Consider the following 22,942-nt stretch of genomic DNA (forward strand, 5'->3'; position numbering starts at 1 on the left):
GTTACTTTCAATGCCCTCCTGTTAACAGAGGAAAACTGCAGTACCAGTTTGCTGAGATGTCACATATTAGCTACATTGCAAGTAGACACAAACTGAACATCATCAACAAAACTAGCTTTATCATTACAAGTTAACGTTGTCGAGTTTTATTTTTCTTGTTCCAATGGATAATAAAATTAAGACAAGAAACGACTGATGAACTTGAAGTTTCGTTGTAAACTGTCTTTAAAGCATAAAATGTACTAATGGTAGAGCTAAAATGTAAGGTATTCAATAATTGCCTAACATTTGCTAATTGCAACAAAATATACTGAATGGTATTTGGGTAGACGATATGGCAGTAGTTTTCATTGAATGTTGCTAAAATATTGGATTTTTCTTCAGTGCAGGCCTTTTTGCCGCACGGTATCACCACCGAGCCAGTCGGTAGTCGGATAATGAAACGCACCTGCTGAATGAACTGAACATCTCAGTCACATACTAAAAAAACTGTAGGAAACTCAATTCATTCAGTACTCGGAGGGCGTTTGCGTTAAGTGAGTCTATAGTTCCGATAGGCGGCATGGATGACAGCTCACCCAAGTGTAACTACCTTGTCATATCTAGTTTTGCAGTTTTCCATGAAGAAACAAAGCGGTTGCTGCTGATTGCATTTGGGGCTGATTGATTCGTGACCCAAACTAACGAATATTTTAGAATAGCGAAGTGATTCGATACAGACTCGAACAGAAAGATTTGTTCCTTCGCCAACTGGACGTCACTACAAAGCAGGACGGAGACGGAGCTCAAGGCGAGCAGGTTTGATTTGTAACCAAGGTTTTTAAACATTGCACTGGAAACTAGCTCGCTAACTTATTTCGATCGGAGATCTCCATGCTTAGAGCATGTACAGCCAGTAAGGTTATATTCTAGTTAACGTTAAATAATTACAGAGCTAATGTTACACGCTTTATTAGCTTAGTAATGATAGGGAACTAGCTGAATTGAATGGCTTGCGAGCTCGCTAGTATTGTTAGCCAACATTAGAGTACCATTAGCTAGATCAGCAAACAAACCAGTGCATCTTGGCTGGTTATTGATAACTAGAGAAGGTTAAGGAGAGTGGTGTGCTGGATAAGTGAAGCATTTTAAGGCAAGTCAGTAACTGTCTGCTGCTATGTTAACGCTTGTCAAACTTGGGCCACCTAACTGGCTAGCCAGTTCGCGCTGCATCTGTTAGCCAAATTGAGCTAATCATTGGCACTGTCGACACTGTCGTTGCTTGTTAGTAAGCTTGCTAGGATCTGTGTTAACATTGTCAGTGTGATTAAATGCAAGTAATGGTATGTTACAGTCACATGTTGGCTAGCTTTTGTTGTTCGAAAACTGTAGTTAGCTAACCCAGGTAACTGGCTACCTGTAGACTAACGTTAGCTACTAGTGTTTCTAGTATACTGTTCGATCGGTCAGCTAGCATCATTTGGAGCGTCATCTTTTGCCATCCATCACCGAAATGTGTTCTAGTTTGCTATGTGGAGATATTTAGCTTTCTGTGTAGCGAAATGATAATATGATTTGTGAAGGTCCGCTGTTAAGTTATAAATGCATTAGCTAGCTGTCATTAGTATCTAGCTAACAAGGAAGCTAGCTTGCTGAGCTGTAACTTGTATATCTGTCTGCTGGATCATACCTTAAGTCTCTTCCAACAAAACTGGAATGAGTTTAAAAGGAATATATTTTCATGTGTATTTTCAGTAGCCAACCAGGCCACTAGCTGTTGTAGCTACTGACAGTTTTAGCAGAGCAACACGCATACTTCCTGTTGTAAACGGTGTAAAAACGATAGAGGTCTGGTGACCTAAGGTAAAGGTATGCCTGGTTCAGAAAACACTCTGTAAAGGCAACGATTGTAAAAAAAAAAAAAAAAAACCCTGATTTACTACACCAGCCCAGAATGACGGCTTTGCAAATGTTCATATATGCTGTGTGTGATTCACAGGTCCTGATGGCAGCGGTGGTTGAGATGCTGGTAGATTGTTCACTCTGAGGTTTGAACCACAGGAAGGTAAAAAACCCCTCTTTGTGTTCTTTGGTCGGTTGAGGCGACAGACGTCGCTGCAGCTGAGGCTAAACCCTGTATTTGTTAAACTAGTACGCGTGAAACATGCATGCGTGTCCTGTTTTAGCGTGGGTGCGGGTGTCATTCATTTTCTTGTGGAAGAGGTGTGTAGATAACCACTGTAGGCATAGTCTGACTCATACATGGAGCATCCAGTGTTGGGCAATATTTCAGAGATAGGCAAAATATTAAAGGGGACTGAGGGCTGTTAAAGAAAATCAGTATTTTACACCACATCTGTTATTTGACATGTGTTTCTAAATATCTGCAATTCTGCGATTTCAGGGAAAGAGAAATGTATATCTGAACATGAACCCTAGGGAAAGGCTGTGGTTGGTTGTACCAATTCCACACAAAGCTCTAACAGGGCAGATTTATATGTTTCTCATTCCCCAGAAAGACTATTTTCCTGAATAATTTGTGTTGCTCATTCCACAGCTGTACATGGGGTAGTGTTTCATTTTTAATATTTCCACAGTTCAGAGAATTTTTGTGTTGTGATGAGCCTGTTATTATCTGTGTTTTAATATCAACCTCATGCTTGAACATTTATAATATGATTATTATCATTACATAACTGACAGGTTGTGATACAGGTGTATTCTAAACTATGTTGAATGAAAAATTGCAAATAACAGACCACTTCTGAGCAAGGTATTTAACCCAGTATTGCCTCAGTAAATATCCAGCTGTCTAAATGGATAACATTTAAAATTCTAACATATGTAAATTGCTCTTGATAAGAGTGTCTGCTAAATGACAATAATGCAATGTCATAGCCTGTTCCTCAGGGCAACTAAAGACTGCACAGCTGCAGTGAAGGATGTTGTGAGATGTGTCATATTTTTAACCTGAGAGGTCATATTACAGTGGAAAGTGGTATTACCCTTTAAGGGTGTTATGCACTGTTTTATCTGAAATGGTGCTCCATCATGATTCGGAGAAATGTATAGGGCCAAGTCAAGTGCAGCTTGGCTGAACTGACAGCCTGTTTCACTCTTGTCTTAAGGTTATTCAGTATCAGAGATCGCTGCCAAAATGTCAGCTGATTTATTCTGAAGGTTGCGGCTTGCATGAAAAGTCGAAAGATGGATTCCTTTTACCCCAAAAGCCGTGTCATATCTCTTGCAAAAGTTGAAATGGCTGTTATTGTTTCTGTCATACAGCTTTTATGAATATTGTACTATTTTATACATAGGATTTAGATGTCCACTTAGGGCCAAGGGGTATCTTAAAGGCTTTATTTTTCTCTGATGTTGGTGGAGCTGCGCAGATAGGTTCGCCTCACTGCTTAATAATGGGGTTTTATCTTTCATCTCTAAAAGCGTGCAAGGAGTTTTATCAAATTATCTGATGTAACATGAAAGCATATGGTGACTACACAAATTGAACGGCCTGGTGTTTGCTCTCTCCGCTGTCGGGAAACAGGGTTTAATGCCTGCTGCAGAGCAGAATGTCTCACACACGCTATAACGTTGCAGGGGAGAGGTTATTCCTGCCTCTCCACCCAAGGGAAGTGATTAGGGTACATCTGAAAACATTGCTTTTTCTACCACCTCTTTGGAAGTGTAACAGGTAAACAGGACCAGCTTTGTCTCACAGCGTCAGAGGGTAGCACACTGACTCAGCCGAGGACCTCACGCACCGCACACTGTTAGTTTTCAGTTATTTCTTTGAAGTCCTTTCGAGGACGAAAGTACCCACAAGCGGGAAGTTAATTTGTCTGTAAGAAGGATTTGGTTGTGTCACGGACTCGGTGGCCTGACCGTTCGTGTTCCAGCTGTTCCTGACCAGTCGTTCTCTTGCATGGTCCAGTGGGTGAAAATGTTAAAGAAATGAGATGAAGGACTGAACCAGGAGAAGAGGACTGCCTTGCGTGTCACATGGAGTTATTTGAAAAGCATATCAAAGCTTAACTTAGACTTGATCCTGGAGCTTGTGAGAACTGTTTCCAAATCAATAGTGATGTTTTTCCACTGCTGAATAATTACCTGATTGCGGATGTCTTTTGTTCAGTTAAAGACTCCTCAGATCTTTTACTGGGATGATGAGTTGATGAGTATGATGATGAGTTGTGTTCGTAATTAACTTAATGCTGCTGTTAATGTGTGACCATGTGCTGTTATAGAAACAACAGCAATACCACTCTGCATTTAGAGAAGTGAAATAACACTTCCTGTTCTTGTAACAATATGATTTTGAATGCTGTCAGTGAATTCCAGTCATACCAGTGAAGCTGCTTCCAGAGTCATTTTGAAGAGATACTCATTGCATTTGTGTTTGTAATGAACACGCAAGCAAAATCCAACTTGTGTATGAGCCCCCTATGGGATGGGAGAATCTGAATTATTGTGAGTTGGGTGTTGGATATAGGAAAATGAACAGCACCATGGGGATGCCCAGGTGGGACAAAACCACAGGTGCGCTGTAATGCTGGAACTCTGTGGACTGGGAAATCTGTTCAACACAATTATAGGGTGTCAGTGTGGTGCTTTTGTACCCTTGAGCAAGGTCATCAACCTAAATTGCTTCAATAAATTCCCAACAGTGTGAATTGACAGTATGTAAAAATATGGTCTATGTAAGTTGACCTGAATACAGAAAATACTGTTGTTTGTAATGCCATAAAACGTCAGATGTCTCAGCACAGGCAGAACCAAGGTCCTTTTCCGATGGAAGCTCAAAATCAGTTGAGCAAAGTCAGATGCTGGTGGTGTTTTGTACTATGCATTGACATTAAGGTGAAGGATTCACAGTATGTGTATTAAACAGAGGTCCTGAACAATTTGCAGTGTCTGAGTGCACCTCAGATAGGAGGTGACCTCTGTCTCATGCCATGTGAACCCAACGTGGCCTGCTAGCATTTTGTTCCACTGTGTGCAGCCAGTGAATCCTAGGTCTGTGTGTTCTCAGATGGAATCGTTTTACCAGTGATTGTGCCTGCTGCCCCGAGCTGTATATGAAATTACATTTGCGTTTGGCATGTTATCAGGCTGTACATTTTTTCCCCTTGTCACACGAAAGGAATTACGCTATCAGTCATGGAATGTTTCCTTACTTCATTTTTAACAAGTGTCACAGAATGAATTGACGTGGGGAAATATGTGCGAAGTGACAGCACAGGACAGGAACAGAAAACGTGTTCTGACAGGCCCGTGGATTTGGAAGCTTGTGTGTCGTTAGAAGTGTCTCATCCAAGAGCTCATTTGGGCAGGCGGGTGGTCCTTCAGCAGTACCTCCGACAGCTAATTCAGCAAGTGACCCTGATCGCGCATTAATTCGAGCACATGTTGAGACTGCTCTCTGGCATTTGTCAGTGCTGCTCTGTCACGGAGACTCAAAACAAAGAGGGTGACACTGCAGGGGCAGCCACATGTTATAAAGAGAAGTTTCTGTGGTGCAGGACGGTGATCTGTGGAAACAGTGTGTTGAACAGAAGCCCAGGAATGCTGCTGCTTTTGGAACTTTTTTTTCAGTTGCCAGAGGGTAGAGATGAGAAGGGCATGAACTTGTACCGTCGGAGGGGGTCACTTGGGTATTTCCAGCGATAGACTAGGGTCCACGTCTGTCAGTGGATGGCCTGTGTGTGTTTCAGCTGATGATAGAAAGGTAATTCTAAACCCTGCCATGCTCTGGATCTTGAGGCGTCAGGGGTGAGTTACTCATTCCCTCTGTAGAGACAGGCACAGAGGACCCTGGGTATGGACCTGTGGCCTGAGGGAAAATGCAGGCAGCCCCAGGGGAATGTGTGACTTGCCTACCACTGCACAGGCCAAAACCCACTGCTAAGGGTGGGGCAGTCAGCCAGATTTGGGCTCCTGGTGGCTCGTGGCTGTTGTGACAGTGTCACTTTGGGTGCGCAGTGTCACCAGGACTGACTCTGAGTGCCACAGGCCTTCCATACCAGCACTGGGTACAAAATCATAATACGCCTGCATTTCCCTGCAGTCAGCGGAGCCCTCCGCCTGGCAGTGACAGCCCAGCTAGGACCCGGTTCTGTGGTGTCATTGGCTATTTTCTACCCAACCAGGATAGGAATCCACTCAAGAGGCTGACACACCAACCCACACCTCAGAATCCTGTGCGCACTGCAATTCTGCACTGTAAACGGCACCTGATAAGCACAGCTGTTGTAGAAGAGTCTTCACAGGTGGAGTTCGGGTTGGGAGATGAGTGAAGCTGGCACCATGTGTCTGACGCATACGGGACTCTGAGAGGGATAGAGTGCTGGAGACACGTGAGGGCGTAGCTCCTTCCTTTCCGCACTGGGCCGGGTGTGGAAGGGGAATGGGTTTTTATTGTGCTGATGGAGACAGTGAAATGCTGTGTTGTGGGTTTCCACTTGGGAAGGCTCGGCTGTGTCAGTCATCCTACTTTAGCAAGCCGATGTCAGTGACCTTTTCAGCGTGGAATAGACTTGCAAATGATCATGCAGTGAAGTTCAGTTACAAAACTGCAGAGGGATGAATGGTTAGTTCAGGGTACAATTTGGTGAGCGTCATCTGCCATTTATGTGTCAGTGATCCAAAACCAGAAACACACCTTCTGCTTTTTGTTCTGCAAATATCAGTTTTAATGCAAGTCTACAGTGCTGGGTGTGTATGTGTGTGGGCGATCATGTGCAGTCATGCAGATCTTTAGGCCACACCCTGAGACACAGACTGCAATGAAGCTGCTGCTGTGCCCTTGTCTGTCAGCAACCATCCTGCTGTATAAACTGATCCTGTATTAGTTGTACGGGTAAGGAGTAATATTTGTGGAGATAGTAATATATTATATTACTATCTGTGGGTAAAATCTGTGGAATAAGTAAATGGCTCAAGGATCCCCTGACTGGGGGGACCCTTAGGCCTTGGCTGCGGGGTCGTATTTAACCCCTTCCTGCCTGTTTGTCTCGGCAGCATGAAACTGCGGCTGCACTTCGTGGTGGACCCCATGGGCTGGTTCTGCATCAGCACTGTCCTCTTCATATGGCTCTACAACTCCGTCTTCATCCCCCAGCTGGTGCTGCTGCCGCACTTCCAGGAGGGGCACATCCCCGGGGCCCTGGTCGTCTGTAAGTGACCCCCCCCACAGTACGTACAGCATGTACCTGTCTCCAGGTGTGTACCTGTCTCCTGGCATCCTCATTGTCTCTCTGCACCTGGAGCAGAAAAGCTGTCTGCGCTGAGTGTGAGGTTCTTGGTGCTAAACAGCAGGCATGCAGGCCGCACATAGAGAGAAGAGAGTGGAACACAGTCTCACACTTAAGGCCTGCTGGTAGGTAAAGCAGGGCCGACTACTGTGGCTGTTTGCGGAGCGTCTGCCGGATTCAGCGTGCTTCCTCATCCTCTTCCTCCCCAGCATACTACCTGGCGTCTCTGCTGTGTGTCACGGCGCTGTTCAGAGCCTCCACTGCGGACCCGGGCCGGCTCCCCCAGAACCCGCACATCCCTCACTCCGGTAAGAGCCCCCCCCCACCCCCCCGTCTAACACACAGTGATGTCACCGCTAATTAGGTGAGTTATAACTCCCGTCACGGGCAAGTCACCTCATGAATTGTTCATGGGAAGAGAATGTCAGTACACACCGGTGATAATGGATCCTCTTTGAGATTTTAATCTTTAAAAATTGATGTGGTCTCGTGGTTTCCTGCATGGCTCCGTTAGTACACAGCTGTTAGTGAGCTTCTGGAGCCTGCTTGTCACTGGTTTTTTTGCATGGTCTGCACAACATCTAGACCATGGAAACGCACTCAAACTCGAGGGCCTTCAGCCATTCGCTGAGGTCTGAGTAACGCTTCGCCCTCTCCGTTGCTGGGAGGAGGACGCAAAGCTTTTATATTGCTGTATCAGTACAACAGAGCTATACAATCAGTACAAACAGTCTGTACAATCTGTGTTTGCATCTGGCTTGGAACGTTAGTGAGGTGCTCTAACGGTCAGTAAAATGCAAACGCTCAGTCCCTGGAGCTCTACCTCCATGAATTATGGTGAGGGCAGGCTTTGCTGAGTTTATTTCTGTATCTGAAATCGGTTTTGAGAGATTTGTTGCATGGGGAATACATTCGACTGAACTAATTGAACTAAACCTGTCAATCACGATGAACAGATAGCGTGGAGATGGTGCTGCCTCTGTCAGCCTGAGACCTCCTTCACCCTGAAGCTCGGTACGGTTATGGGGACCCTTTCTGTGCCTAGCACAGTTCACGCATGCTGAGTTTACCACAGGTAGCCACACCTGTAGAGGACAGCCCTGCTTGAAGCAGGTGGTGATAACTGTTATCAACTCCAGTCTGCATGCAAATCAGCATGAGCACAGGTATGTACACCTGAAGCAGGAGTTGACTACTGGCAGCAGCTTTGCAGGGAGCAGCTGCACATTTGACCATTTCCTTCATGCTTACACAAGAACACAGAGCTGTCGGTGCAGTGGATCCAGGATCGGATACTAAAACTAAACTTTTCCTTGCTTTACGGGAAGAACATTACATTTGCTATAGATTATAATCAAATAAGCGTATCCAGGAATTGTTCGACCGGCTAAGAAAGTGCAGGTGAAATCATATTAGTACAACTTGCGTGGAAGGCTGAGATGTGAGAGTTCTTTCTCTCACTCTGTGGACTCTAAAATGGGGATGCGAATCTTTTCCCTCACATGGTCAGTATCATCGCCCCACACTAGACTGTGTAACAGCATTGGGTAGGATTAATTAATAGCTGTTAAGCCACAACATTTGCATGTGAATGAATCCTTAGTGTTACTGGACTTGCCTTGCTTTATCCATCTGGAGAGGTTTTTTCCCCCCTTTCATAAAATCCCCCACTAGAGGGAGCAAGATTAACACAAATGCACAAATTCAAATTAGAAAAAACGTGTTAAATGTTTCTTACTCCTCAATACTCATGTGTAATCAGCAGTACAAGAATGAATGTAATTATTTAAGTTAAATTAGTGCTTTTGATTTGGCACAGAAATGACAGCTAGTATTTCTAGCGCCACATTTGCCATGTATGTAAAGAAAAATTCATGTGTTAATGTGATGTCAGCAGTATCTGGAATGTGAACAAACCAGTTCGATAATAAGTGGGAGGATGTGCACTGATTCAGTCTTATGTAAAGAGAGTGGATTCTGGGATAGAGTGGAGCGCAGGAGATCAAAGTGCGGCTGAGTAAGCCTGCGGTTCAGTCTCATTGATTAAAGGTTAGAAACTGTCCTTAGAAACTGAAAGATTGCCATTGTGTCCCTCTAATAATGTGGTGTGTTCTTTGCTCTCTGTCAGAGGCTGTGGATGCTCTTGTTTCAGTGTATTTGAGCCAATAAAGGACAGGACTGGAGAGATGTGCCACCATCAAACCTGCTCTGTTCCCCAACAGTCTGACAGCTCCAGCTGAACAGGCATGGAAGAGACATGAGCATCTTTCTGCTGCCACTCAGAGGAGCAGTTCTCTTGTACCTGTTTGACACTACGAGGCTAGCACTAAGCCAGCCCTGTCCTAAGGCCACAGAAATCCCTGCAAAAGCCGCCCTGCACCGCTGTTTTGATGGCATTGTTATAAAGCACTGTTGTTACTTACTTGAATAACGTAGCATAGAGAAGGAAAATTGCATCATTTGTGTTTCTATGAAATGAGCAGGAGAGATAATATCAGTTGCACTCTCTCCCCACGCTTGTGTCTTTATTGGCTAGCTAGCAAGCTGGCAGACATCATCTGTCCTTGCTCTTTTGGCAAGCAAACACAGTCTGTCTCATCTGCGCTTCCAGAGCCTGCTTTCGTTGCCATGACAGCATGGTGGCAGTGACATTACCAGCATTCCACCTGGGCTGTTTTTGGGAGGACGGAATCTTAGACTCTGGGAAAACACCTGAGCTCTTGTGGATAGGATAGAATCTTAGACAGTCTGAACACACCTGGGCTGTTCTGGACAGGACAGAATCTTAGACAGTCTGAACACACCTGAGCTGTTCTGGACACGACAGAATCTTAGACAGTCTGAACACACCTGGGCTGTTCTGGACAGGACAGAATCTTAGACAGTCTGAACACACCTGGGCTGTTCTGGACATGGGTTAGGGCTGTAGAGCAGAGGTGTTAGGGAAGAGGCAGGAGTGGCTGTTGTGAGTGACGGGGGAGAGAAAGGCGGTTGCATTCTGGGCCTCACAGTGAGGGTCAGGACCCGGGCTTTCTGTTTCTGTATCACCAGGGGACAGGATGAGCCCTTCAGCGTAAAGCGCGATTCTGCGAACAGATTACCAAAATCCCCGCCACCTTCTACGAGGAAAGCAGTGGATCAGCGCTAAGCTGGTGGACGTCCATCTGATCATCACCACCAGCGCTGAATGCAAAGCCACTTAACGCTGATCCGCGTCCTTTAACATCAGTAAACCACCAACACAAATCTGCGTGCTGACGCCGTTAGCACCGCGCTAAGTTAGCCGTTAGCTGGAGGCGGTGACATGCAGCCAGTTTCCCTGGAAACCGGAGTAATACGATAGCATAATTAAGAATGTAAAGCGACTTGAATGCGGCCCTTGTGGTTCATGGGAGGATATGAAACGGCTTTCAGGAGTGCAGCGCTTTAAACCCTGGAAGGTATGCAAGGTGACACCGCCACGGCGATCCTGCAGACCCCTCAGCGTCCCGGTGGAGCCCGGCCTCCTGAGCAGGCCGGTCTCACACGCGTTCATTTTTTTACATGCATTTAGCAGACGCTCTTATCCAGAGCAACTTCCAGCACAAGATAACAGGAGTGCATCCATTCAAGTTGAATGAATAACAGTGTCAGACCGGGCTAACAGCACTCCCAGAACTCTGAGTGTGAGCATAACTCTGTTCAAGCCCTGCCGCAAGACAGAGAGGCCACAGAGGAGGGCGGTGGTGGGGTGAGCAGGGATAGCCAGCCTAAGATGGCCTCCGGACAGCAGAAAGCAGGGGGCTCAAGCAGCACACTGACCCCTGGCCGAATGCTTACCCTGCAGCCGCGTGGAGTAGCAGAGCTCCGGCCTCGCTCCCCTGCACCATTGGGCATGAATATCCCTATGAGATCAGTGTAGTGGACCTCAGGTGCCTCCAGAGGGCAGAATCCATCAGCTGCTCCCAGTGTGGTCTCCCAGCTCTCATTGCGCTGTCTCAAGTGAGGAAGGGATATGACACGATCCTTTGTGTTGTCTGATTTCTACAGTTTGCTGAAAGTCATTGTAATGATTCAGTCACACTGGGGGCACACCTCTTGTAAAACTAAATGTCAGTTATGCATTATGTAGAATTCAGCAAAATCAGCTGTATTAAAATGTTCTGGTGTATTTGTTAGCCGCTGCTCTGCGACTGGCCCCTGGTCTGTGGGCCAGTGGTAGCAGCCGTTGCTGACCGTCTGGCCCCTCCCCCCTCTCTCTCGTTTCAGAACGTGACCAATGGGAGCTGTGCAATAAGTGCAACCTGATGCGGCCCAAGAGGTCCCACCACTGCAGCCGCTGTGGGCACTGTGTGCGGAGGATGGACCACCACTGCCCCTGGTGAGGTCAAAGGTCACCCCCCCAGCTCAGACAGGCCGTGCGAGGCCGGGCGGTGGTGCACACAGGTGGTGATCTAGTGTTCCACCGCTGTGATAGGAGTGACAGGAGCTGTAGTGTGGTGTTTCCATGACACACCAGTGGGATGTGTTAATAGTGCAGAATGCAGGTTTGCCACACATCACATTATTACAAATCATGCCTGTAGGGCAGGTTGTTAGCCCACAGGAAAATGTTGCTCCAACTTTGCTAAAACGATGAGGTGGGGAGTGTGTTCGTGTGATTGTGAGTGAGTGTGTGTGTGCGTGTGTGCATAACTGTGTGTGTGCGTGTGTGCACGCGCGCGCATACCTGCATGTGCTGCGGTATGTTAGCCCTCCCTGTAAGAGTGGTGACTGACAGCGCTCTCTGGCAGGCTGTGTTGTGACGGGGGCCTGAGAGATCTCTGACGGGGTCCCTGTGGGCTCTCCCCTCAGGAAGGAAGTGAGCTCTGTCACAATAAACAGCCCCCGGTCCCCCCGAACGACTGCCTCTGACTGACAGCTGTTTGTTTGGACTGAGAGAGGTGTGCAGGTGTGTCCTCGCTGCGCGCGTCCAAAGCCAGCAGGGCCGGTAGAGTGGAAACATGCAGCCCGCTGACCTGTGACGCTCTCCCAGTTAACCCTCTGCTGACGGGAAACCTGACTCCGCTGTTAGCCTCTCCCGAGCTGTCTCTCGCAGTGCATCGTCCCAGAAGCACGGCCCTGTAAGAAGACACTGCTCCGTCCCTCACGTGTCTTTATTTTGGTCTCCCGCTGCAGTAATTGTGCGGTAATAACGAATCTCTCATTTCCTCTGTGTCTGTATCGGGTGACACGGGAGCCTCGCTGTTTTAAGGGCAGAGGGGGTACAGTAAGGCCCAGGAGCTCCAGATTTGTTTGGATCCAGCAAGTCGTGACTGCCTGTCATCACCTGAAATGGCCACCGTGCCAGAGTGAGGGTGGTATCGTTTTCAGCACGGGTCTATAGCACTTCTGAGCCATTCCTGTGCAGGAATGCAGCCTAATGAGCTTTATAAGTTACTGTTTGGTGGTAGTAATCACCGCATGTCACTATTGCCGTAGAACTGCGCAGAGAATAAGCTGTGATTGTTTCCAAATTGGTTTCCAAATGGTTTCAAATTTTGAAATGTGATATCTGATGCAGGCCTCATTACGTGTGCGTGTGTGCATGCGTGTTTGTGTGTGTATGTGTGTGCATATGTGCATAAGCGTGTATAAGCGCGCCTGTGAGTGTGCGTGCATGCACGCTCTGGGCGGGACAGGGCTGTGACGTGCCCCCTGTGTCTCTGCGTCTCTGCAGGATCAATAACTGTGTGGGGGAGGACAACCACTGGCTCTTCCTGCAGCTCTGCTTCTACACACAGGTGCTCAGCCTGTTCACTCTGGGCCTGGACTTCTGCCAGTACTACTACTTCCAGCCTCTCCCGCGGGCCGATGAGGTGAGGCCCACGTCTCCTCACTGTCACCCCCTGTCTTAGGGTTTAAAGGCACATTCCCTCACTGTGACCTCCTTTCTCAAGGTTTAGGGTGTGTTCACCACACTGACCTCCCGTCGTAGGGTTTGTGCCATGTTCCCCTGATTGCCACCTTCTGTTTTAGGGTTAGGGCATGTTCCCTCTCTGTGACCTCCTTTCTCAGGGTTTGCCTGGAGCTATGCTTCATGTAGGGCAGGGTGGCTGTGATTGTCACCCTATGGCCTTTGAAGGTTTGAATGGGTGAGGTCCACATGCTGTCCTGCCTTTCAGTGACGAGAGATGGGTTTATGTCACCCCTTTCATCGTCATGCCTTTCAAATGGAAAATGGAGTTGGAAATAAAAAATGGGTGTATGTACAGTATGTCTATATAAACGTATACCCACACACACACACACACGCACACACAGACACACTTGTATGCACATTGTAATATCTGAATGTACATACAAATATGCATATTTGGTGCTCAGTTCCGAACACCATTCCATCATTGGAGGAAGACATCATGTGAAAGGAAATAGACTACCTGGTGTCATCAGTGCCACACTCATTTTCAGAAGCCTGAAAATAAAGCCTGCCAGTGCTCATTTACCGATGCCGTTTGTGTATTTATGCACCCCTCTCCCCCTCCCCCAAAATGAAGACGGACAGCCACGATGAGTGAATGGATCCGGAACCGGCTGTTTGAATGAGATAATGTGTCTCCCCCCCACCCCCACTCTCGGGGCGGTGCAGGGAGAGCTTAGCTTCCTGGAGCCGGCTGTAACGTCCCGGATCCTGGCGAACGGCAAGGCCTGGCGCGGGGAGTCTGTGGGACTGCGATATTCCCGAAACAAGCCCCCAGTGAGGGGAACAATCGGCTTTGCCTCGAGTGTGGAATCGGAATGAACCGCCGCCGTTAAAACAATGCGGCTGTCAGGCGCAATGAAGAGCCCGCAAATACGCCGGCGGCAGTGCGCCCTGCAGATTAATATGCTGGGATGGAGATTAGGATAATGGCTGATGGAGGGGCTATTTTGTGACTGACTCTCTCTCTGTCTCTGTGTCCCGTTCCCGTCCCTGTCTCCCCCCCCAACAGGAGGGATTTACCTCCCGCCATGAGCTCGCTCTGCTGCGAATCTCCACCTTCATGGGCCTGCTGATGTTCGGGGGCATGAGCAACCTCTTCTACACGCAGATAACCGGCATCCTCGCGGTGAGTCACGCTCCCTGCGCCTCTGCCTCCCATTCTCCCCTGCACAGGGGACCCCACGCAGGCTCCTCAAACACGCAGGACTGCAGAGGCCATCGGGACGGCCTGCTCAGGAAGGGGCACGGTTTCCATCTCTGAATGTCATCCCTTTAAACAAATAACCAGGTTTTTTTTTTAGGTTTTGCACAAGCTTTCTTTGCAATGCCATTTCTATATTAAATAGCAAGGGCACTTGCAGGATCTTTGTGGTGTCACGCCAGTGTCAAAACAGTTGGGATGAGCACCTCTCTGCTTCTCTGGAATGTTGATGGTGTGTAGATGCAGTATATACTGATGGATACCAGGCTTGGTGTGTAGATCATTGTGTAGATACAGTATAGACAGGTAGGTACCAGGCCTGGTGTGTAGATACAGTATAGACTGGTGAGACCGGGCCTGGTGTATAGATCAGTGCTGTTTGAGCCCATCCAGGACAAGAGTAACGCTCAACACCAGCACCAGCACCAGCACCACTCTACACGTGACAATAGGGAGTGAGTGATGTTCGCCCATCGCCCAGTTTGGATAGAGCCAGGCTGAAATGAAGCTGGGAGATCTCCGGCAAAGGCCCAGGCAGCGGGGTCGATAACTGAAATGACGTTAGCAGAAGCCATCGGTTGCTTCTGTGGCGTTCTGTGTCGCTGCCGTTGAGGAGCGGAGCACTTGTGATGTGCTGACTCCCAAAACCATTGTTTTACAAACTGCAGCGGCACCACGCACAATATCACCAGAGACAACAACAACAAATAAAAATCCCTTTTCGGTCTTAACCGGGAGGTACCGGGATAATCACTTTTAACTGTGAGCCCTTAATTGATGACATCGTGTGAGGGCTGGCAAAGAGGATTATCTCTGACCCAGTTAAAATAATTAGAAATTACTCATACCCTTTAAAAAGCGCAGATACCCTAATCTTATTTTCCATCGCGGGATCCGAGCCGTCGGGCCCCGGCGCTGCCAGATGTTTGAGCGAGGGGGGGCATGCCTCCTCCTCCGTGCTGCCTGATCGAGGGCCCTGATTGGAGGGGGATTATGCCTCTTGTTTAAAGAGAAGATTCCCGTGAAGGACGCGCTGGGATTCGGCCAGATGTTCCCGCACATGTGGGTCGCTCCACCGCCCCTGGGGGGAGGGGGGGGGGGTCTGCAGATGAGAAACCCCAAGCCCCCCCCCCCCCTTCCTGTGGAAGTGGAGGGGGAACCGAAACGATCCCGTCCCACTCCGCTGCTCCCCCTCCTCCCCCCCCGCTGACACATCGGCTCCCGCCGGAAACAGAGAGACGCCTCCCAGATTCAAGCATTATCCTTGCTGTTTAATTCGCTGCTCTTATTGCAGTTTACCTGCATGTGTTATGTGAATGGGGTTTGATGAATGGGGTTTGGTGTAGAAAGCCGTGTGATTGGTGCTGTCCCCTCTCCTTGTATGAATTATGCATGGAGTTTGCTGTTTAGGAAGGGGGGTGTGCCTCTGAGTGTTCGCCCTCTGCTCCGTGTGGAGCACTCGTTCCCTTGGTGAAAGAGGGTTTCCTGGGCACGCCTCACTGTGAAACTCCAGGAGGAGGCTTTACTGGTGGGGGGGGGGGGGGGGGGGGGGGACTTGGGTACCTGTGGCTGCGGCAGCTGTTTATCAGTGCTGTGGTCTGTAGCATCTCCACCTGCAGTCTGCCAGACTGCTGAAGGCCCAGTGTGTCCGGTTTGGTGTCCTTCTGCAGATTCTGTGATGTCCGTTACAAGGTCACTGCTCTGGAATAGTGCTTCAGATGTGTGCATTTGTGGATACAGGGGCATGCGTGCGTGTGTGTGCTCGTGTGTGTGTGTGTGTGTGTGTGCGCGCGCGCGTGCGTGTGCGTGTGTGTGTGTGTGTGTGTGTCTGTAAGAGAGCATTGGCATGTCTCAGACTGATACAGGTGGCCCTGAGATCAGGTGGCCCTGAGATTGCCCGCTCTGTGAATGGGAGGCTTGCATGTTTGCGTGTCTCTCTGTGATGCGTGTGACAGAAACGGAGCACGCTCGGTTTCACACACAGAACACAGTCGCATCGAGCTGTGCCATCTGCTGCTCGGCCTCCTCAGCGCTGGGTCACGTAAGGGCTGCATCGTTTCAGCATTACTGTGCTGCCCTAGCTTGGGCTGGGTTTAGTGAAACTGTCTTTTTCTCCACTAATGCCATCTGTGATCTACACCGTGAGACTCATATGCAGGCAAGATAATTAAATTAATTGACCACTATAACATACAAGATATCAGTCAAAATACCAACAAATGAAGGTCACCAAAGTATTTTATTCAAAAATATTTCCTGAAAGAGGCAGAATTTAAAATGTAGTCATCTTGAGCAAGAGGGAATTTTTAACTGCGAAGTTGACGGAGCCCTGAACTTACACAGCCCTCAAAGAGATGCCGGCAGCCCTCACAAGATGTGCTGTCTGAAGTATTCTTCCTGCACCAGTAGGAGGCAGTCTTCCCTCTGCACCACATAAAGCCTATAGCAGTAACAGGGTACACTGTGCTGTAGAAGATGCTGTCTTTTGAACAGTGAAGAAAGGTCCTGATTCACTATGGTCATTAAATATCCCACAGATGTGGGAGGGGTGTTAACCCTGGAGTCCTACGCAAATTCTGGCCACCAGATTGGCCCCTTTACGGTTGATTAGCAATCCTTTACATTCCCTACTGTCATTGTTTGCTGAGGTCATCACTATGGAAGTGATCTGAGGTCACGGTTGACCCTCCTGGCAGGAACTGAAGAATAAAACTTCAGATGCACCTTTAAAACGCACTGAATTGATGCAGGAGTTGGCAGAGCGCGTTGTGAAGAGGGGAGGGTGTGGCGACACAGACGTGGTTGTAGCTGAAGGGTGTTGAGAAGCATCAGTAAAACCTCTGGCCCTTTCTCCAGCAGTGTGCTGCCACTCTGCCTCAGGGCTCCCAGGGGTGAGCAGGTACCTCAGGAAGAGGCTCCCTACCTCACCTGTCTCATCATTAGTGCGCTCCACGTCGCAGTGTCCGATTTGATCACGCCTGATTGGATTCACAGCTCGGGCTGTTTAATCGCTGCTTTCCGTGCGAGCCCTCTGATTAGGCCTCCTTATCGAGCCGTCGTCAGCCTGCGTCTAAATCCCCTTCTCCTCCGGCGTGAAGGCAGACGGCACTCGGCTTTCCTCCTGTAGGGTGGAAGGATTGGGCCTGCTCTGGGGTCACCTGCTTAATTCGCGTCACGCTAATGGATCAGGGAGTGTGAGCACATGGAGCCAGATCTTCACACCTGTGGGCTCGCAAGCAGCCCGGGAGCAGCTGAGGACGTGGCTAAACACACACACACACACACACACACACACACACACAGGTACAGGCATTTTCAAGAAAACATTCAAAGTAAATAGGGAAATGTGTATGCACACAGGTATGCACAAGTAGACATGGCTGACCTTACCGTACAGTGGTGTCATTGGCACACATGAACACACAGAGAAGACGCAGTACAGCCACATATACACTGACACTAAAAGGCTTTCACTACACACACACACACACACACTCACACACAGCAGTACACACCCACCAGCGGCAGAGCCAGGTGCGCCTGATATCAGAGCTGTATGTCACGGCTCACCTGTGTTCCCCATACTCATCTCTGTCTGTCTGAGTATGTAGCATGTAGTACTCAGAATGTGGGGAGTCCTCAAGCTTTATCTGAGACGCCCGACACTATCACATACCACCGTGGCCTCTGATTGGCTGAGCCCCGTCCAATCCCGCAGAGAGATGCCATCACCCTGGGGGAACCCATGCCAGTCAGTCGGGGCTGTGTTCGGGTGTCTCTGCGCTGCCTGCATAAATCCTGTCTGAATTACGTACTGCCTGTCTTCAGCCTGTCTCCTCTCTCCGTTTCACGTGAGGAGGGGTTTGCGTCTCCGAGCACACCGCCGGTTGTGAGAGAGCAGCTGTCTTATCCCGCTGCCAGGCTGGCACGGCGAAGGCGGCGAAGGATTGCCGCTGGTGTCAGCTGCGGTGTTGGCATTGTTTAAATCGGCCCTGACGCGGGTTCGCACATCACTCTCATTGTGTAGGAAATCGGAGATCTTTTCCCACAGCGTGACCATTGAGAGCTCCATGTTTCTGCACGGCACCTTCACTCCGCTTTTATTTCACATCTTTTATGCAAATGCCCTTGTGTATAACCCTGAAAATGTAAAGAAATGAACATATATCATGCCTCACGTCAAGCTGTATGTAGGGTTGGGTTCGTGGAAGCGAGGTCTTCATTGTTTGCTGAAGGTAGGTTAAGTGAGGTGTTTGTGATATTGAAGCCTCTGTCACAATGCTCACGGTGCTCAAACGGTCACGCTTGCTCTCTTCACAGGACACTACCACCATTGAGAAGATGTCCCACTTCCTGGACGAGATGTGAGTCCCTGCCTCCGTTCGCACCTCTCGCCCCGACACTCTGCTGTTGGGTCTCTCCTGTTCATACGCACACATCAGTGCCAGCGGCTCGGTCTAAATGGAAGGTTCAGGGCCGGATGGAACAGCTATGCAGACATGGGTACCTTTACCTGTATAGATAGTCCCCACTTACAGGTCATTGTGTTTCCTGGAATGCCTGTCTAAAACTGTACTCTCCTCAGTTGAATCTGGGTTTCCAGTAGATGTCATAGGCCTTATGTATGTGGTAGAAATGCGAGTGACTTCTGATTGGATATTGTTCCGTGGTTGTATGGTGATGCTGTTCAGATGCTGGGTTTTGACAGGCTCAGGCCTCGTGGTGGGACAGGGGCTGATGCCTTTTGAAGGGGAACGCGTTATTGTAATGCTAAATGTGCTGAGAGAGGCACGCTGGGTGTGACAGGATTTGGTGGACTCGTGCCATGCTCATTGTATCCCCCTTACTGTGTGTGTCACAGAGAGTGTGTGTGTATGTTATGGGGGTGGTGGTCTGTAAGTCTTCATGTGAATGTCTAAATGTGTGCGTCTCTACTTGGTTGCTAAGATGACGGCTGTTTGAGGGTTTATTTGTGAATGGCCATCTTTCTCCCTCTCTCCCTCTCTCTGTCTCCCTCTCCCTCCCCCCCCTTTCTCTCCCTCTCTCTCTCTCCCCCTCTCTCTCTCCCCCTTTCTCTTTCCCTCTCTCTCTCCCTCCCTCCCTCCCTCTCTCTCTCTCTCCCTGTCTCTCAGTAACCAGCCCAGGAAGCCGTGGCAGCAGACGTTTGCTGAGGTTTTTGGAACCCGCTGGAAGATCCTGTGGTTCCTCCCTTTCAGGGGGAGGCAGCCGCTACGGGGCCACTCCTTTCCCAGCCGTGTGTAGCCAGACGGAGGGGAGGGGCCGGCCAACCCCGCCGCTCTCCCTTGCCCGCTCGCCTGCTCCCGCCATCCTTTTAGTACGCTTCTTAGGGACCTGCGAAGGAACGCCGCCGCCGAGCGAGAGGGAGGGGCGCGCCACGCCCCACCCCCCCACCGGGTCATCGGCCCGTCACAAACCGGTCTCTGTCTGTGACCGAGAGCTTCTGATTTTGTTTCGTCTCTAAAATGTTGCGATACGCCCCCCAGCCCCCCAGCCCCCGCCACCCCAACTTCCCCCTCTCACTCCATCCCGGTGTGAAAGGGAGCTCGAGGTGCTCCGTGTGTTTGTGTCGCTGGGTTTCCCGGGTAACCCGCGTTTGTTCAGATCTCGGCAGGGGCGGCCGCGGGCTGTACCATGTGACCCGGGCTGGCGGCCCCAGTAGCCGTCATTATGGACAGCCTCTTTGTCCACCTCTCCAGGCCGCTGATTGACAGCTCTGAAGTTCAGCCGTGACCCTTGGCAAGTGCCGGGGGGAGCCGGGAGCCGCGGCCAAGCGGAGAGCGTTTCCAAGGCCTCTCTCTCCCTCGGCAACGGGGCCCACATGCCTTCCTGCTGTCTGATCAGCACATCCTGCCAAACGGAACACTCTCTCTGGACAGCCCGCTCCGACATCACACCTCATCCGTCTCCGTTTAGAAAACACACTCCTTCTCAAGGTGTTTACCTCTTTGATTAGTGCTGCTTATTTCCTCTGGTTTGTCTCCTAATGTGGTTTGTTGCCTCCTTTTTTTTAACTTATGTGTCGGGTTCTCCTTAGAGCGTGTGTCAAAGTCACTTTTATAGGTCTTAAAACTGCGTGTGCCATATCAGGCCAAGTTCTTTTTTAAAGTTTGTTTTTTGATTGTCTACACTGCATGGCAAGATCTGAGCTGACACCTGATCCCTGGTTCAGATCCTATTTGTCCCTCGTGTTAATAGCTATTTATTATGTGATGAAGAGCTTGTGGAGGATCAGGTGGTATGCAGCATTGGTTTTTAAGCATCTGGCACTGACTGAAGTGCTGAGGTTGACAGGGGCGTGAATGTTTACATGGGCGGTGCAGGTTTCCTACTTGCACAGGAATGCTTTTTCAGGAGGAAAGAGATGTGGTTTTCTGCAGGAACTGCAGTTTGCGAGATGGTGCTGGAAGTACTGTCCTGAAAGCTTGTGAAGAGGTGCATGGATTCCTAGCACTCTGGTGCCTAAGGAGCTTCTCTGCAGGGTTCAGCAACACTGGCACTTACATGTCACCTTTCACTACTTCTTTTTATAAACTACCTGATGGCAACTTCATTTGCCTTCTTTTACCTTTTTTGTAAGTTTTTCTTATTTGTTGTTTCTAAAGCACACAGTTACGCTCCACTGTAGCTTTAGAGTTCAGTGGTGGATACAAACCAGGAGCAAGGAAAGGCCCATTTCATTGGCTCCTGCAGATGCTTTGGTGGATCCCCATATTCGTGCCTTAGTGGTAAAACAAAGGTACTGTTGTGACTTTGGGGGAACGTCTCATTCAATGCGGGACATAACTCCTTCTTGGGCCGTTCAGCCTCATCAGACACTTATAATATGATAATATGGCCGGTTAAAGGACAAATGCTGTCTCCCCTCTTAAAACTTGCAGCTAAGCTTCAAATATGTATATTACTGCTGCAGACCTTAGCAAGTAACAAGTTTCAAGTTCTCGAACACCAGATTAGGTCCTTACTGTCGTTCGGAATTGATCACTAAGTAGTCTAAAGTGCCTCTGTCGAAACAGGTTGTTAGATCATATCAAACCATTGATCAGTCAAACCAAAGACCACATTTCATTGGCTGAGGAGAGCTGGCCTGCGGTACTTTAGATAGGCACGTCAGATGCAGACAGTGTGTAAAACATGCATAACCGTGATTCTAGTCTGTGCTGCCAATTAATGCCCTGAAAATACAATGCAGAACGGGCTGTAACTTCGCAGCAATGTTACTGCAAAGCTATGAAACAAGAGCAGCGTTATGAGAATGGTACATGCACATATTTGGAAGGGTGATGTCCGCATTGCGGTGCTCTTTCCTGTGTTATTTTACTTTTAATTACACTAAAATTTTATTTTGTGTCTTTGCTACGTTAAATTTGCAAAACACTACTGGAGAAATTCCCTTTAGAATGACGAGAAAGGCTTTTCCCGTTAGAAAACAACAATGGGTATGGTGTAATGGTACTTTACATTAAAATGGCTCCACTGTTTTATGTAACTGAATTTAACACTCCTGATGCCTTTGTGCACATTAATGTAAAGTGATTTAGCAACATATACAGTAAGGTGTGAGATTTTCTTTCATGCTATATGTGTTGTGAGATACAAGTATCAGTTATTGAATACTTTAAAGAGAAAGGAGAATATTTAAAATGTTTAGTAGTAACATTTCACTTCCAAAATGTCTTCTACAGGGACATAGTTATATGTAACTGCACTGTAGAGTTGTCACTTTCTGACCTTATATGTCTGTGGATAATGGAATCCATCATGGTAATTGCACTTGGTTTACTCAAAGGTTTGCTTCCTCATGTTTAAATACTCAGTTCCTTTAGCTGCATTTATTACATGGAAAGATTAGGTGAGGAAGTAATCTCCAAAATCTCTTTTTAAATTCCTCTGCTCATGCTTGGTTTTCCTCTTAGTGTTGTCTGTGCTTTTTTAAGATTGGTATGTCCATGGTTTTAGTTCCCACTGGTGCGCTGTGCCTGTGATTTATTTGTAGCACTACCTATATAAGATTATCCTTCATGGTGAAATTAGATAGACTTCCTAAACCCTGGTAATCATGTCGAATTGCTCAGCTTTGACCCGGTGTCCTCTGTTCCCAGTCTCCACTGCTCATTGGATGAGGCCGAGTCTTTCCAAAATAGCTGCTGATTTTTTTTTTCTTTTTAATAGCCAATCAACTCCCTTTGTGGGCGTGGCCTGCACATTTCATCAGCAGATGTGATGAGGTAGGAAAACACTGAGGCTTCACTGAAGCCTGCCAATAGAATCTGGGGAATGTTTACCGGCTGCTGATCTTAACAGGGATCTTTACATGCAGAAACCTGTTCTTTAAGCTTATATAAAAAGATTATTAAGAGGATAGTAAGTGGGTTGGCCTGCATTCGTTCCTGTCATAAAGCAATAAAGGTCAGCGTTTGTGGTTACCCCCATGGTGAGGGCACTTGTAGCACCTCTCCCCCCCTCTTATATGTAACAAGCAAAGACATTAACATGTACAAGCATATCGGCACCTGTTTAGAACATGGAAAATGCTTATTCTCAGTA

The 22,942-nt window shown here is 48.3% G+C and overlaps 1 protein-coding gene across 1 annotated transcript; it reads left to right on the top strand.

Annotated features, from left to right (window-relative positions):
• The first annotated feature begins 665 nt into the window (after window positions 1-665).
• Window positions 666-21,864, top strand: zdhhc21 (zinc finger DHHC-type palmitoyltransferase 21). The gene is made up of 9 exons (XM_036551975.1): window positions 666-798; window positions 1,979-2,044; window positions 7,000-7,154; window positions 7,442-7,540; window positions 11,481-11,592; window positions 12,931-13,069; window positions 14,186-14,302; window positions 18,698-18,741; window positions 19,510-21,864. Exons 3-9 carry the CDS (start codon window positions 7,001-7,003, stop codon window positions 19,637-19,639), a joined length of 795 nt encoding a protein of 264 aa, XP_036407868.1. The 5' UTR covers window positions 666-798; window positions 1,979-2,044; window position 7,000; the 3' UTR covers window positions 19,640-21,864.
• The last annotated feature ends 1,078 nt before the right edge of the window (window positions 21,865-22,942 follow it).

This window comes from Megalops cyprinoides, chromosome 18 (genome assembly GCF_013368585.1).
Source record: "Megalops cyprinoides isolate fMegCyp1 chromosome 18, fMegCyp1.pri, whole genome shotgun sequence".
Taxonomy (NCBI): domain Eukaryota; kingdom Metazoa; phylum Chordata; class Actinopteri; order Elopiformes; family Megalopidae; genus Megalops; species Megalops cyprinoides.